This window comes from Drosophila guanche, unplaced genomic scaffold (genome assembly GCF_900245975.1).
Source record: "Drosophila guanche unplaced genomic scaffold, DGUA_6, whole genome shotgun sequence".
NCBI lineage: Eukaryota > Metazoa > Arthropoda > Insecta > Diptera > Drosophilidae > Drosophila > Drosophila guanche.
The window spans coordinates 3,118,483-3,132,918 of NW_022995754.1; the positions used below are offsets into that span (position 1 = coordinate 3,118,483).

The following is a 14,436-nucleotide window of genomic DNA, read 5'->3' on the forward strand; positions in this document are numbered from 1 at the left end:
CTCCCTGAAATCCGTCCAAATAACGTTTTCATTAAGACCAGGTAACTGCCCAAATGTTACACTTAACGGCTCACCAATTCCACAAAGTACCTGTGTGAAGTATCTCGGCTTGCATCTCGACCGCAGATTAACATGGAAAAACCACATTAAAGCAAAATGTCAACATTCTCGATATCCCTGATAGATAAATTTAACAAACTAAAAAGATGTTATATATAATAGCAGGGCTCATTGGAAAACTGCTATTTCTGTTAATTGAATATTAATTATACAATTTACTTATTGTTTAAAAACAGATTGTAAATATAAAGAGAGAGAAAAAAAAAATATATCAGAAGCGGGGCGTTTGCAGTTCAAAATGAAAATTTTCGAATTTCGTGCGATCAGAGAGCTAACAGTAAAGTTGTCGCATGCGCAGAAGCACTCTCTCACACACACACACGACCACTTTTGCAACCCTCTCTCCGCGTAGCTGTTTTTTGTTTTGTTCGCTTTGCTTCGCTCTTTCTATGCTCTCGCTTTTCCACTCTTTGTGTCAGTTAGTTTTACTCCCGCACGCTTATCACCGAAATACAGGCCGGCGCAGTTTGAACGCGCGCTCTCTCACACTCTCTCACGACCGCCACGCTGCGCATTCGCCAGAGGGAGAACAGAACACAGAACACCGTACACCGCGGCCAACAGCACAAAGCAGCTATTTTTATAGTAACCGTTCTAGACGACACAACACAACGCGGCGAGGTGCGTGCAGCTGAGCGTTGTTGGAAAACCATTGAATACTATAATCGACAGCGGACTGCACTTGGCTGGTGGCCACGCGAAAGGTTGGCGAAAATTGCAAGTCAATGCGAGGCGGAAAATGAATTAAATCGGAAAGAAAAGTGGCGGCTGGCGACGTTTTCAAGCAGTCAACGCGCATAATCGTAGCCACCATCCAGCGCTCGCACACATGCAAACACACACTCGCATACATAGCGCTTGGATGTGTCTGTGAGAGAGCCGGAGAGGGTGAGTGGGCGCAGCAAAACAACTGTAAATTGTGTCTTGCGACATTCGCCAGAGGCGCGCGGGTCGTCCCCAGCTAAAGCAGCAACAAAATGAGGATTCGGGAAAAACGCAGAAGGGAGAGAGAGCAAAGGAGCCAGGCACAGGAACATGCACAGCCCCCAAAACGAGATGACAAGAAGGATAAGGTGAGTAGATAGCCATTGCCATGATTGCGGCACCCAATGCATGCCATTTGCTGTCCACAGGTAATCGACGTGGATGCAGTGGTGAGGCCCAGAGGGCCGATAATCGTGCCGAGGTCATTCACCCCGACACCCACACTTTCGGCTGCCGAGAAGGTGGCCTTTGACAATCGCATTAAGCGCAAGAATGTCCTCGCTCTCAACGAGAAGGTGGCCGCCCTGCGGGAGTACGATCGCCTTTCGGTCTACAAGCACGTGGGCCGGCTGTTCAACTGCAGTCCGGACCAGATCAAGCGCATCGTGCAGCAGCGCCAGGAGATCATGAGTGCCTGGGAGCAGCGCACGCGGCGCACCCAAGACGCCGGCACGATGGAGACGAAGACGATGCGGGTGTCGATGCTGGGCAAGGCCGTGTACGACTGGATTCGTCGCATGATGTACTACAAGGACTTTATCATCTCCGACGGCCTCATTCAGAAGATGGCGCTGCAGTTCAAGAGCTCCATGGGGCTGGCCAACTTCTTCCCCCACCAGGAGTGGTGCGACAAGTTCCGTAGTACCTACGGTATCGAAAGCAATGACACAAAGCTGCTGAAGATCGGCTACACGCAGAGTTACTCGGTGCAGATCAAGGACATTGTGAAGGATGTGACGTCCGAGTGCAAGCCCAATGACAGCAGCAACCAGCAGAACGAAGGGGAGGACGATCAGGATGATGGGAATGCGAGCCTGCCCTGCTCGTTCAGCAGTCATGCCGGCGAGGAGGACGATGAAGTCGATGTGGATGGTGGCGACATAAGTGAGCGGGAGGAGGAGGAGGAGGATGTAAAGCCATCGCTGGGCGAACTGAATCTTGCACGTGCTGCCCATCCACTGCCACAGTTGGTCAGACTGCCAATGCCACTTCCACTCAACACACCGCCTGGCACATCGCAGAAGGTGCTGCTGGCCACGCCCATTCTGCCACCAGGCGCAAAGCCACCCGCCGGTGGAGCACAACCAATGACGATGACAATTATTCCCCTGGCAACATTGGCCCAGAGCATAACGAAGCGTCCGTCGTCGCAGCCACAGCTTCCGGAGAAGGGTCCAGTGGTGCCAGCACCCATGGTCGAGATCAAGCAGGAAAAGGACATCAAAGCGGAGCCGAAAGACCCCGAGGAGGAGACAGAAACAGATAAAGAGGTAGCAGAGGCTATGGCACCATCCAAGGCGCAGCCTGATCCGGAGCCAGAAGCGGAAGCGGCCCCCGTCGTGCGCATCAAGGAGGAGCCACTCGAAGAAGATGAACTCGAGGACGATGCGAATGGAGGGCGCTCCAGTGTCACGTCGCTGGCCGAGGTGCTGGCCGCCAATGTGGAGAACGCAAGGGAGTACATCGAGCAGATGCGCCAGCGCAGGCAGAGCACAGCTGCGGAGGGGATGCCAACACTGCCACCGATGCCAGCATTGACCATGGCGCCAGCAGCCGTACGCCAAGGCATCAAGCGTAGCCAACCGATGGACCACGACGACAACAACAATGGTGAACAATCCGCCAGCGGGACGAACGTCATCAGCTGTGCCGATGCACGAAAGTACCTGAAATTGCTGGAGCAATTCGCTCTCCACAAGGGGAACATTCGTCTGATTGGGCTGATCACACGTGCCGATGAGGTGATGAGGGAGGTGGACGATGCCTCGTCGTAGGATAAGTCAGATTCAGGGGAACCCAAATATGCTTCAGCCAAAGAGCAAGCCAGTCTTAAGTCTTAGTTCGTAGCCAGGCATCTCGAAGATGCACTCAATCACTAGGCCATAAGGGATATTCTAGTTTGTACTCGAACCAAATACACTTAAACCAAACATCATTACGTTCCTCCTTGCGTCATTGTTGCAATCTCGATATGGAATATACATAAGTACCTACTAATGTACATATATATAGAATCAGACTATACGTAGCTGTGGGTGTGTGTGTGTGTACACACCTATTCATGGCCAGCACAAAAAGTCGGCTAAATATATACGCTGTATATGTCAGTGCGCAGGTCTGCCCTTAGCGGCCGCTGCCGCTGCCGCTGCCTAATGGATAGATGGATGGCCCAGCCGGGCCGGGCGGGCGCTCTCTCAAACCCAACACAATCAAACATCTGTTTTGATTGCACCTGAGTGTGTACGGTGTTGGTGTGCGTGTGAGAATGGTGGGCGCCGACTGTGAGTGCGTGTCAAGAATACATACAAACATACATATGTATGTAGGTAAAAATTCGCTAGAATAAAAGTGGGCATTTGCATATGGCATGTTAATCATTCAATCCATATCAATATTGAGGTAGTTTCTTAGTGATCGGTTCCCCAACTTGTAATAGTAGCGCTTAAATATGGCAAAACACTCGTGTTGATTGCGAGATTTGTCTGTGTGAATGATGTGCGCATGTCTGCCCTTAGCCAGACGTCTGGTCCAAACTGGCATTTGGCCAGGCGTTCTCCGGCCCACAGTTCTCTCAGCGACACAAACATACACATGTACATACAGACATCCACGTGCATCAGAGTTGTGGAATTGCAAGGGAGTTGGTCAGGGGGGTAAGTGGCACTTTCCGAACCCAACGCCAGCAATGAGAATTTTTAAAAATTGTGAAATTCTATATTCGAGGCAGCCTTATCTGCATTATTGCGCATTTTCAGCCGTTGAGGCTGTTCCCAATGCGCGTCGGTTGATTGATTGACTTGGCTCTGTGTATGTATTGCATACACATGGATGTAGTATGTATGTGAATAGCAGGCAAACAACCCTCGCATACATGCACACAATCAAAGCCATCAGAAAACTAATCAATCATTCAATCTAACACTGGCACACACACACACACTGGTGCTGTTTGCGTCTACATCAGAGATTCAGTTCATGATTGCTGCTTGAATAGTGAGGGTCGGTCCATCGAGGGTGTTTGCTTGCGTCGTCTTGTTTAAAACGGAATTTGAGAATGCAACAACAAAACAACACACAGACGGCATTAAGTTCCAGGGTATGCATAAAAGAATCGAGTCGAATTTCGTGTTTGTGTGATTGGTGTTTTCCAGCACTGCACATTTCTTGTTGGTGTTGGTGTGATTTTCCATAAAAAGAGTGGACACTCCAGCGAACAGCTGATGCGTGTTTGTTTTTTTGTATTTTTTTTACAATTTATAATCAAAAACAGAATTAACTCGCATAGTCAGTGACATGTAAGGAGTATAATGACATTGCTGTTGGTTTTGCGTCTACTCGCACACATTTCGAATATCTCTATCGACATTTAAGGAGGCAATTGCCCAGAGTTTATAATTCATTTAACTCTTTTTCGTTTTGTGACCAGATGACAGCATCATTGCCCGACCGCTTCAGCGCCGGCAAGCGCCAGTTTTGGCGCGAGTTCTTGGCCCTCTACCAAGACATGCCGGAGCTCTGGGATGCCAACCACTTGAACTACCGAAACAAGGAGCTGAGAAACAGAGCCTACGAGCGGCTGGAGACGAAACTAAGGGAGATCCAGCCAAATGCAACCCGCACTGAAGTTGGGCGTCGCATCAACATCTTTCGCACGAACTACCGGCGGGAGCAGATGCGGATTCTTAAACAAAAGGAACTCGGATTCCACTCGGACCTATGCAAGCCCACGCTTTGGTTCTACGACTACATGGGATTTCTCCTCACACAGGAGTCGTTCCAACAGGGCAGATCCAGGAAGGTTCGCGTAGCGGCAACCATAAAACCAAAGAGGATGTTTGAGTTTGGAAAAGACGTGAGTGTGGAAATGCTTTGGATGCAATGGCTTTTACCAGTGATTACTTGCTTCCTTGTAGGCCTCATCTGACCCACTTGATACCGTGAGTGAGTGGGCGACAAAGGAGACACTAGCAAGCTACCTACCAGAGCCAGGCGCACCACCATCAGAGGAGAACTCTCTGCTGAGTCCGAAAGTTGAGATCATCGAGCAGGACGAGGAGCCCATGGATACCGACAGGCACACTCAAGGAGAGGATGTCAAGCCGGAAACGTGTGGCCTTGACACATCCGACTACACGGATCGCACGAACGTCTCCACCAACGCGACGTTGACTGTGGCCAGACAATCGAATAGTTTAGATGCTCCTCCAGCTTTGAGCGAGGCCTCGGAGGTGCTGGCCAAGTCGTGGGCGGTCCAATATGAAGAGATGGCTCCGACGCAACGAATCTTGGCTCGAAAAGCCATCGCCGATATTCTCTTTGAAGGCTGCATGGGCAACTTGCGAATAAACCGCGGCGAACAGCGCAGCTCAGTGGGAAACCATTTGTAAATCTGATAATTATACAATTTATATAAATAATAGCCATTTTAAGAGATGTAAATACTGAAAAATGTATTGTTTTTATTTTTCAAATGGTATTTTGATTTACCGCTCCCCTTTACTCAGCGACAGTGCTGCAAAGCGTGATTTTAAAGTGCGCTACTGCGACCATTATAATATGACAAGTGTGCATTTCTAATCAGTAATCACTAATTTATTAATATGCAGAAAATGTGTTGTAATTACTAAAATATAAGGTCATAATGCTATACACATAAATACAAAAGAGTGATTATACTAAGCCAAATTGATTCTTCAATCTGATAAAATTATTGATTTGGTGTTAAAAGTCTTTGCAATTTAGTAATATTAAGTAGAATAGCAAAATCGAGGAAACTGATTTAAGATACAGTATATTTTTCAAATGAGAAGGTATATTTCGGTATATTTCCACGGGTCTTGTGGGTTGACCCTTTTAGTTTTAATCTTGTTTTACAGTCAATCCAATAAAGATATGTCATGTAAATTAGCCAATCTTGTAGAGAATTGAATGACGATTCAAGTAAAGTAACATTTTTAAAGCTGAGAGTTCTACCCAGCTGGTAATATTAAACAGTAGATCAAAATGTTGGAAATTGATTTAAGATTGCGGTATATATACAGTATATTTTCTAAATGAGGTTGTTTATATCGGTATATTTCCGAGGGTCAGAAACATATGACATTTGAATTTCAACAATCAGTGCGTCGCTTCACATTTTAAACAATTAAAGGATTTGTGTGTGTCCTGGGTGTTTCCTGTGCTACCTGTGGTTGAACACAGATTCATTACGACTCTAAGCAGCAGGCAGACGTTATCTCAAGATGCAGAGTTTTGACGGGCTGAGCAAAGACACTTTGTAAGTAGCATACGACTGGCATTACAAGAAATAAATGTAAATTCCATTGTTTCCAGGAAAGAGATGTTTTCCTCTCGAGTGGCGCAATTCAAAATCGTCAAGGGACCCAATGGACATCAATTGTCAAGTAAATGCCAGGAGGATATAAAGAAAAGGTTGCCTGCGGCATCATACGAGAACGTAATGGCGTGGGTTGGTTCCTGGATAGCACGTCTCAATGGGCAGACAGCACCGAAGCAGGCGGACCAGCAATCAGCAGCAGAAACGGACGCAAAACAATCTCCGCCTTTTGTCATTGATCTCTGCAGCGACGAAGATGAGGATAAAGACGCAAGCGCAGAGACAGATGCAGAGACAGATTCAAGTGCAGATGGAGAGACGTGCCAGATTCTAGACAGTTTGCTGGCCAGCGAATCTAGCCTGTCAAAACCATGCTCGTTGATCATCCACGATGACGAGCTGGGCGACATTAATCTTCAGGACTACGAGGACCACATTGATGGCAAGCTGGATGTGGAAACCCTGAAGAAGCGTGCCATAAAGCAACCGATTGAGAAAAGAGTGAGCCAGACCGCAACGAAACAGTTTCCCAGCAAATTAAAGGGTCGAACTTATCAAGCAAAGCTAAAGCAAAGAGTGGGACAGAACAAGATCAGCATTGGCAAGGCACTAGAGAAGTCTTTGTCAGAAGTACGCGAGGACCGATTTCAGCTGAAAAGCAGTGATGGCAAGGCAGCAGAGGAGACCATCACAGGAGTACCCACGGACCGATTTCAGCTGAAAAGCAATGATAGCGGGATGACCACTGGCAAGGCAGCAGAGGAACCCCTACCAGGAGTGCGCTCGGACCGATTGCAGCTGAAAAGCAATGATGCCAAGAAGATCACTGCCAAGGCAGCAGAGAAGACCAACAAGAACCGACTGCAGCTGCAACCAAACAACGACAAGATAACCATCAGCTCTGACAAGGCAGCAGAGGAGCTCCTCATAATAATCCATGACAACCCCAAGCAATCTATGCCGAAACCCTGCTTCGCCAGGATGACCGTCAGCCCAGACCTGCCACCAGAGCAGCCCACCAAGACAGACCATAAGAGCATTGCTACACCGAAACACAACATAGAAGAGATCACCATTAGCCCTGAAAGGGAACAAGCTAAGCCTACCATAAGAGTACGCAGTGACCTAAAACCAAGAAGCAGTGTCCCAGCTCCACTTGTAACTACTTCACCTGTCGAATCTCCAGACTCCACATGCTTGGCTGGCAATGGGAAGCGAAAGGAGTGCGACACAACGACAGAAGACGGACAGAGCCTGGCCAAAAGGCCAAACCTTGTGTTGGAGCGTACCAATCCATTGGTGTATCTGCAATTGCCCACCGTCCAGCTGCTGCTGGACCAGGTGAAACACTTTGCGATTGGCCAACGGAATGCCCAGGCGGTGAGTCTCATTTTCAGGCTGCGTCAAAGCCTACAGGCAACAGAGCAACAGATCTGGAATGCACAGAATCTACGCCAAGCATAGCCCGAGAGACCCCTGAGAGGAAGTATTAGAATGCTAGTTAGTACGTGCTTAGCCTACGATGTTTATTTGTAGAGAATAAGACTACGCCATATGTGCCCAAAAGTTGGATAGGCCTAAGGCTTTCGTTTTGGAGAGACACTCTTTTTGAGGCTTGTTATATATATATTATATACCTAAATAATATATTATTGGTACATGTTTATCATCTTTATTGTAGACATCTTTACATGTCACTTTTCGCTCTTTTTGTATTTATGTACATCACTTTTTTGCACTCATTTGTATAGTTTGTAATATTTTGTAGCTCTCATTCGACACTTGCGAATTGAAGTACAGTCAGAATACAACACCTGCGAACCCAAGTAATAAAAGAAAACCCTTAACGAAGTGAAAGTTTAACAATTGAAGAGTTTAAATGATTCGAAGGAACATTTTATAAGTCATCTCTGCCTATACCTGAAGTCTGAGTCTTTTGGCTGCCTGCACGCTAAGGTGTCTCGTGTAGCCCACTGCCATGACTACCCCTAGTGCCGCCTAATCCATGTACATCCCATTGAATCACATTATGGATTGGGTTTGCCCATATCATTGTATGCAAAGAGCTCGTCACCGCCCATCCGGTGATGCACTTAACGCGCTTTGCAAATGATTTGCCCCAGCTGTTGCCGCTGCCACTCCACTGACTGTTGCACCTGTGGCCCAGTCCCACCACTAACCCCAGTCTTGGTGCCTGCCACAACTGGAGCCTGTTCTGTGCCCCCCCTTCTGAAGGTATTTATACTTGTAATTTTGCTAGTCCAAGAAACCGCATGGAAAAATCTCAAATCACTGGCAGTTGGCAGTTGGGAGTGGGGAGGGGATTGTGGCTGAGCTGTTGTAGCACTTTGCACCTGTCGTCCGCCCTACGCATCTGAAAAATCGAGCGCAGCTTTAATTGATGCAACAACAACAGCAGCAGAAGAAGCAGCGTCAGGGGGAGGGCGATGGCGATGGCGATGGCGAGGGCACTGTGGGGTTGGGCGATCGTGTTGGCTGGGAACTAGTCGCGGCAAAAATGTTGTAAGAAATGCGTGGATCGTTGGGGGCCAGCTGCCGCTCGCTGACAGAGAGAGAGAGAGAGAGAGAGAGGGAGAGGAAAAGCGGAGCCCTTGGAGCCGCGTCCTAAATGGGCATTGAAATTAAATGCAGCTGCTTTAATGATGCTGACGCTGTTGCAGTTGCACTTGCCAAGGATGGGCATGAGAATGGGTTGCAGTGCTGGTCCAGGCCTAAGCAAATCTCAGAGTTTGTGCCACAAATGTTTGCTTGGTGGGCGTGGGTCGGGGCGTGCCGCTGCTCTGCCGCTCCCTCAACGTGGTGGGCGCCAGCAATCTGCAACAGCAACAACAACAACAACAACAACAACAACAATCCGCCAGCAACACGGCGCCTTTTTGCCTTTTTGGGAGGTTTAATGGGAGTTGCCGTTGCCTTTTTTGGTGCAACAAAATCAAGAAACAAAAAATCTTTTTATCGCTCCCAGGCCAGGCTTTTGCACTCCTCCTCCATGGCGATGATGATGATGATGTTTGATATCGTTTGTTAGTTTCTCTGTTTTGTTTAGTTTTTTGCTGCTTCAAGTTGATGGCAGCCTGACCGACAGGCGAAACTACGCTGGCATTGGTGGTGGCCGCTCAAATGATGGCAATTTGATCCGAAAGCCTAGGCCCTTGTGGCACGACGAGGCACATTCAGTCCGGGATCAGCGCCATCGATAAACGCTCAACAATTGAGGCAAACAATTCACAATCCGCGGCGGAGAGAGAGATAACGGATGATGTCTTCACCACAGTGCAGCTCTATCTCTATCCCTTTCTAGAGCTTGTCGCTCCGTGCATGGTGAATAAGCTATTGGTGCTCCCCACAGCGGACAGCGCCACCTTGTGAGTAAATTCCCTTTGGTCTGCGGACAACGAATTGATGGACAACATAAAGGAAAAGTATTTACAATTTATGCAGCCAAATACGACCGACCAAAGAGTCAGCCATTAAAAGTAAGTGGAGGCAAAACATAACTAAACCAACAGCATGATAAATGGAACTTGAGGAAGCTCAAATCTGGACATCACAGAGATCTCTATCGGTTTTCTCTTTGAGAACTAATTTCCTCATTAAAAATCCACAGAGTTGTCACATTGCCCCGCCTTATCCATGGTACATGGCAGACCTAACCCAACACCATCATTTCGGTACAACAACTTGAACTAATTGCAATTAAATCTGAATCAAATTCATCCAAGCTTCATGTGAATGTTGTTCCCATCAACTTTATCCTGCATTGTGTGCCTGAAATGTGAGCAAACAAGGCAACAATAACAAATTGTGTCTGAGTGTGTTCTCACACACAAAAAGAGGCAAACACAGGCGCGGCACGCGTCCAAAAACCCACCCCGGGAATGGGAATCGTATGGCATCCCATTGGATCGCAGGTGCGCGGCCAGACATTAGGGTGGGATCCGCGCCGATCCGATCCGCGGGCTTATCAGGGCTTCGGCCCGGCCCGACCCGGCCACACGGCTGTTGCTTCTCAGCGACGCGAGAATCACACGAGAACCAAAACAGTTGCTCACTGTGACTGGGAATGGAACGTGAAACTGAGACCATGTGAGGGTGCGACCAACTAACCGTCCAAGTGTCGTGTGAACTTAAATGGGGGATTATTATGTTGGTCTGTCCGCTAATGGGAAGGAAGAGGGAGTGAGGGAGCGGCAAGTGAGCGGGTGGGAAATATTTTATTTGCGATTTGCGAAATTCCCAAACGTTTGGAGAGATTTAAATGAGGAGATGGATGGTTCGCATTCTGCTCGTAAGGGAACTCGCTCTCAGGGGGCGTGTCGTGTGAAACGGAGAGAGAAGAACTTTCAGTTTCTGACCTCTTCACGAGTTTCTTTTGTTGCTTTGAACTCTTCTTCCGAAGTTCTCTTGGAAAGTGGTGCAGCAATTACATGATCCAAAATTCGCTGCGCATTATTTTCGCAGAGAAATTTAAAAATTACAAAAATACCTTTCACACGGCCCAAGTGTGGGACTGAGAACCCAATGCCCCAAGCCCGCAAGCGACAGTTACGGATATAAAAATATATCCATGGCCGAAATTTTAATGAATTGAGAGCCATTTGTGGCAGCGCTGCTAAACGGGCATTACCTATTAAAATTAAACCATAAGCCCCCACATAAAAGCTGACAGTTCCACAGAGAGAGAGAGAGAGAGAGAGAGCGGTAGAGGCAGCTGAAAAAATAAGCGAATTTCGGTGCCTTTTGGAGGAGAATGAAGCGTTAATGATAGCCGCACAACAAAAAAAAGGGATACGGCGCCTTTTGATTCTTCCTTTATACTTCGACCAAAAACTTTTATGACTACAAAAAAAAAGCGAATCATTTCGGTTAATTTTCATTTGGGTTCTGCGGTTGGGTTTTTGGGCTTGAGGTTTATGGTCGGCGACACCTTTTAAGCGCGCCAATCGAATCAATGTTTTAACACGGGAATACCATTTCCAAAACGAGCTCATTAAGGACTCCCGAATATATATGAGACAGCCCAAAATTCTACGAATGTCCGAGACCAGCAGCAGCAGCAGCTGCAATCGGAACAGAACGGAAACTTCGAAGCTGCAAAACTTTGGAATTTCATATTCATTTGATTTCACAATTTGCTGCGAAAGTGAAACTTCGGGATGTGGCAGGTGAGTTGGAGCCCAACTCAAGTCTGTTTGTCGGCCAACAAGTTTTGGCAATTTGAGGAGCACCAAAAAAAAGCCAAAAAAACCACAAAAAAAAAGCCAACAAAATCTCTGCGCTAATTACTTGACTGGCCTGGAAGCCGCGCAGAATTGGGTCTGTGCAGCTGGAACCCCAGTTCTCTGCTGCTTGGGTTGCCTTGTTGCCTAATTGAACTCATCAATTCGGACTTAATGAAGTGGCAGCAACAGCAGGAGTAGCATCCACAGGCAGAACAGAAAATGTCGCCTCGCATTTTCAAGTCCAGCGAGTCGGCGATTCACGAGGCATCTTCTGCGGCTTAAGCGAAATATCTTTCGTGTGTGTGTGTGTGTGTGTGTGTGTGAGTGTGTGTGTGTTGTGTTTCTTTTTTGGCTGATTGGCATGGCTTGATAACGGGGAATAAAACACATGCGCAGTCGAGGTGGAGCTTCCTGTACAGCAGCTCCTACAGCTACCGTGGCAGTCATTTAATTAGCAGGTTAATTGCCCATGTGGCTGCCCCCTCTCCCACTGTCATGTGGCATTTGGCAACTTCATTAATAACCAGCGATAGCCACAAAGCGCAGCCGGATACCAGTTCGTAGCTGCAGTCGCGAACTCTCGCTCTCTCGCTCTCCCTATCGTTGCAGTGACAAATGATATGTTGACAACGCTCGGCAGGCAATTGCAAAATCTTCAACTCCTGGCCTATCGCCAAAAAAAAAAACAGAAAGAAGATATTGGGCGGACACTGCCGCAGCTTCATTTGCGAAATCTGCCACTTATGATAGGTGCACGGGTCGCACCACAACAATAACTCATTGAAGTCCAAAGGAGCCACCGTTCACCGTTCATCGATCATCGATCATCATTGAGTGGCCCTATCGTTGGTGGACTCTACAAAGAAAGAGGAGCAGCATTACCCCTAGAATCTACACAGATCCCCCAAGCAAGAGGAGTAACACCGAACAAGAGAAAGAATCCACACTGCTCCTCCTCCATCTGCAGGGGAAGTTACAGTTTCAGTTGACAGTGTAGACTTTTACCCCAGGCTTAACCCCTGCCAAATGAAACCCACCACCGTTTCTCCTGCCCATAGCTTGGCAGGGGTTTTGTTACCCCTGTCTGGAAACAAGTTCCACTGAGAGCTTGCCCCGCTTTTACCCCTACATTACCCCGTTACGGCGCAGGCGCAACCATTGCCCCAGCCTGAGCTTCGGTGATCCAGTGTAGACTTGGAGCAAGTTTGAGGCTCTCTCTGACTCAAAGCAGCGCTTCGACTTCGAGCAGCGCTCTCCGATTTCCGAGCTCCGGCTCCGACTCTCTGATCTCTTGGCAAAAGCACGAACGACAACGAATTGCATTGGTAATCATGCGGAAATGATCGCGATGACCTTTCGGCATGGAGTCCACCGACTGCCGACTGCATTCTGTTCTTTCTGCATTCTGCGGTTGCAATCTGGGAAGAGTTATAGCGACTGGGGAGAACCCATCAGCTGGATGCGCCATGCAAATAATAACTGCGCGAGCAGCAAGCGACCTCTTGATCTGCATTGCTGCACTCAGTCAATACGATTATTATTGATTTGCACAGCCTCGCGATAAGCAGGAGAGGAGGGGCGGGAGCAGGCGAGGGGTCCAAGGTGAACTCGAACCCGAAATCGAACTCGAACCTGAACCTGAACCCTGTGGCGCGCAATTTGCGGCTACGTGCCAGAGATTTGTGGCTGAAATCAGTTTGAACTGTCGGAAGACATTGGAGGAGGGGGAGCTGGCTACGTGTCGGGTGCAGGTTCGGGCTCGGATGAGCTCCGAAGTTCAATAACTGCGAACAAAAAATCAACTCCATTTTTGGGCATTTTCTGAGTGCATTGCTCGTGAAAGTAGTTTGAACTTTTTTGCAGCAGGGAAAATATCCGTAATACAATTAAGCTTTACTTAAGGATAGATCAAAAGCTTCAACCATTAATGGCTCTGGGTTGGCCTCGCTCGCCGCTTAATCCACGTCCATTACGACCACAATTAGTCACTCACTTTGGAGGCGGCTGCTATCATGGAGGATTACTTTATTTGGGCACTGCCCCCCGTCCGCTCGATCCATGTTCCACTTCAGCTTTAGCTAAATGGCATTTTAATCAAAATTGTCGCCTTCGGGCTACGAGCTTGCGCCTGCGCCTGCATTAATATTGTGCATTACGAGGCATCGGGCTACAAATTGCTCGGACAACGCCGCTGATGGCCCTGGCCAGGCCAGCTAAAATGTTAAACAATTTACACTGCATCCCAGCTGCTCCCTGTCCAGCGAGTAGCCGTCGTCGTGCATTAGTCAGCGAGTTGCTTGCTCCGCCACTCCTCATCCTCCAAAAAAAAACTTGTCTGCCGCTGCTCTTGGTCAAGTGGGTTTGAGTCTGCGTCTGCCTGGCTGCCTGGCTGCCTGGCTGGCTCTTCTCTAGTCTAGTTAATTTAATTTCAACGTCACGTTGTCATCACGGTCTCAGGTCTCAGGTATGGATTTGAATTCTCCTCCGCCGCAGTCGCAGCCGCAGCCTCAGTCGCTGTCTTTGCCTCTGCCTTTGGTTTTGTTTTTATGTTGAGTCTGCGCGCAGCGCTTTTCGAGGTCATGGGAAAAAAACACACTGTTTCCAGTGGGGCTTTTATTTATTTGCGTTTTGCATGCAAAAATTGCCCAATTGGCAGGCCAAATATTTGCCAAGAAATAAACGCTTAAGGAGCGCTCCTCCTTTAAGCAGCTACAAATTCCCATTTGCATAATCTTCGCACTAACTTTATTT

General features: G+C 48.0%; 3 protein-coding genes across 5 annotated transcripts; all 3 read left to right on the forward strand.

The window, feature by feature from the left end:
- Positions 1–572: 572 nt before the first annotated feature.
- Positions 573–3,043, forward strand: LOC117589189. Its single transcript, XM_034280915.1, has 2 exons — positions 573–1,193; positions 1,254–3,043. The coding sequence occupies exons 1-2, from the start codon at positions 1,098–1,100 to the stop codon at positions 2,877–2,879; spliced, it is 1,722 nt and encodes a 573-aa protein (XP_034136806.1). The 5' UTR covers positions 573–1,097; the 3' UTR covers positions 2,880–3,043.
- A 974-nt stretch (positions 3,044–4,017) lies between these two features.
- LOC117588975 lies at positions 4,018–5,534 on the forward strand. 3 transcript variants are annotated; one of them, XM_034280562.1, is made up of 3 exons: positions 4,018–4,201; positions 4,532–4,957; positions 5,019–5,534. In XM_034280562.1, the coding sequence occupies exons 1-3, from the start codon at positions 4,160–4,162 to the stop codon at positions 5,490–5,492; spliced, it is 942 nt and encodes a 313-aa protein (XP_034136453.1). In that variant the 5' UTR covers positions 4,018–4,159; the 3' UTR covers positions 5,493–5,534. The 3 variants fall into 3 exon arrangements, with proteins under 3 accessions (XP_034136453.1, XP_034136455.1, XP_034136454.1); XM_034280564.1 differs by lacking the exon at positions 4,018–4,201 and adding an exon at positions 4,305–4,400; XM_034280563.1 differs by lacking the exon at positions 4,018–4,201 and adding an exon at positions 4,318–4,331 and having other exon boundaries at positions 5,019–5,533.
- A 666-nt stretch (positions 5,535–6,200) lies between these two features.
- Positions 6,201–8,299, forward strand: LOC117589259. The gene is made up of 2 exons (XM_034281036.1): positions 6,201–6,382; positions 6,439–8,299. The coding sequence occupies exons 1-2, from the start codon at positions 6,348–6,350 to the stop codon at positions 7,904–7,906; spliced, it is 1,503 nt and encodes a 500-aa protein (XP_034136927.1). The 5' UTR covers positions 6,201–6,347; the 3' UTR covers positions 7,907–8,299.
- The last annotated feature ends 6,137 nt before the right edge of the window (positions 8,300–14,436 follow it).

What these genes read in the sequence shown, in the direction of transcription:
- LOC117589189 (XM_034280915.1), top strand. Translation starts at nt 1,098, where the DNA reads ATGAGGATTCGGGAAAAACGCAGAAGGGAGAGAGAGCAAAGGAGCCAG. An exon ending in GAGATGACAAGAAGGATAAG is followed by an intron (nt 1,194 to 1,253) that starts GTGAGTAGATAG and finishes TGCTGTCCACAG; the next exon opens with GTAATCGACGTGGATGCAGT.
- LOC117588975 (XM_034280562.1), top strand. Translation starts at nt 4,160, where the DNA reads ATGCAACAACAAAACAACACACAGACGGCATTAAGTTCCAGG. An exon ending in AGACGGCATTAAGTTCCAGG is followed by an intron (nt 4,202 to 4,531) that starts GTATGCATAAAA and finishes TTTTGTGACCAG; the next exon opens with ATGACAGCATCATTGCCCGA. An exon ending in TGTTTGAGTTTGGAAAAGAC is followed by an intron (nt 4,958 to 5,018) that starts GTGAGTGTGGAA and finishes GCTTCCTTGTAG; the next exon opens with GCCTCATCTGACCCACTTGA.
- LOC117589259 (XM_034281036.1), top strand. Translation starts at nt 6,348, where the DNA reads ATGCAGAGTTTTGACGGGCTGAGCAAAGACACTTT. An exon ending in GGGCTGAGCAAAGACACTTT is followed by an intron (nt 6,383 to 6,438) that starts GTAAGTAGCATA and finishes CATTGTTTCCAG; the next exon opens with GAAAGAGATGTTTTCCTCTC.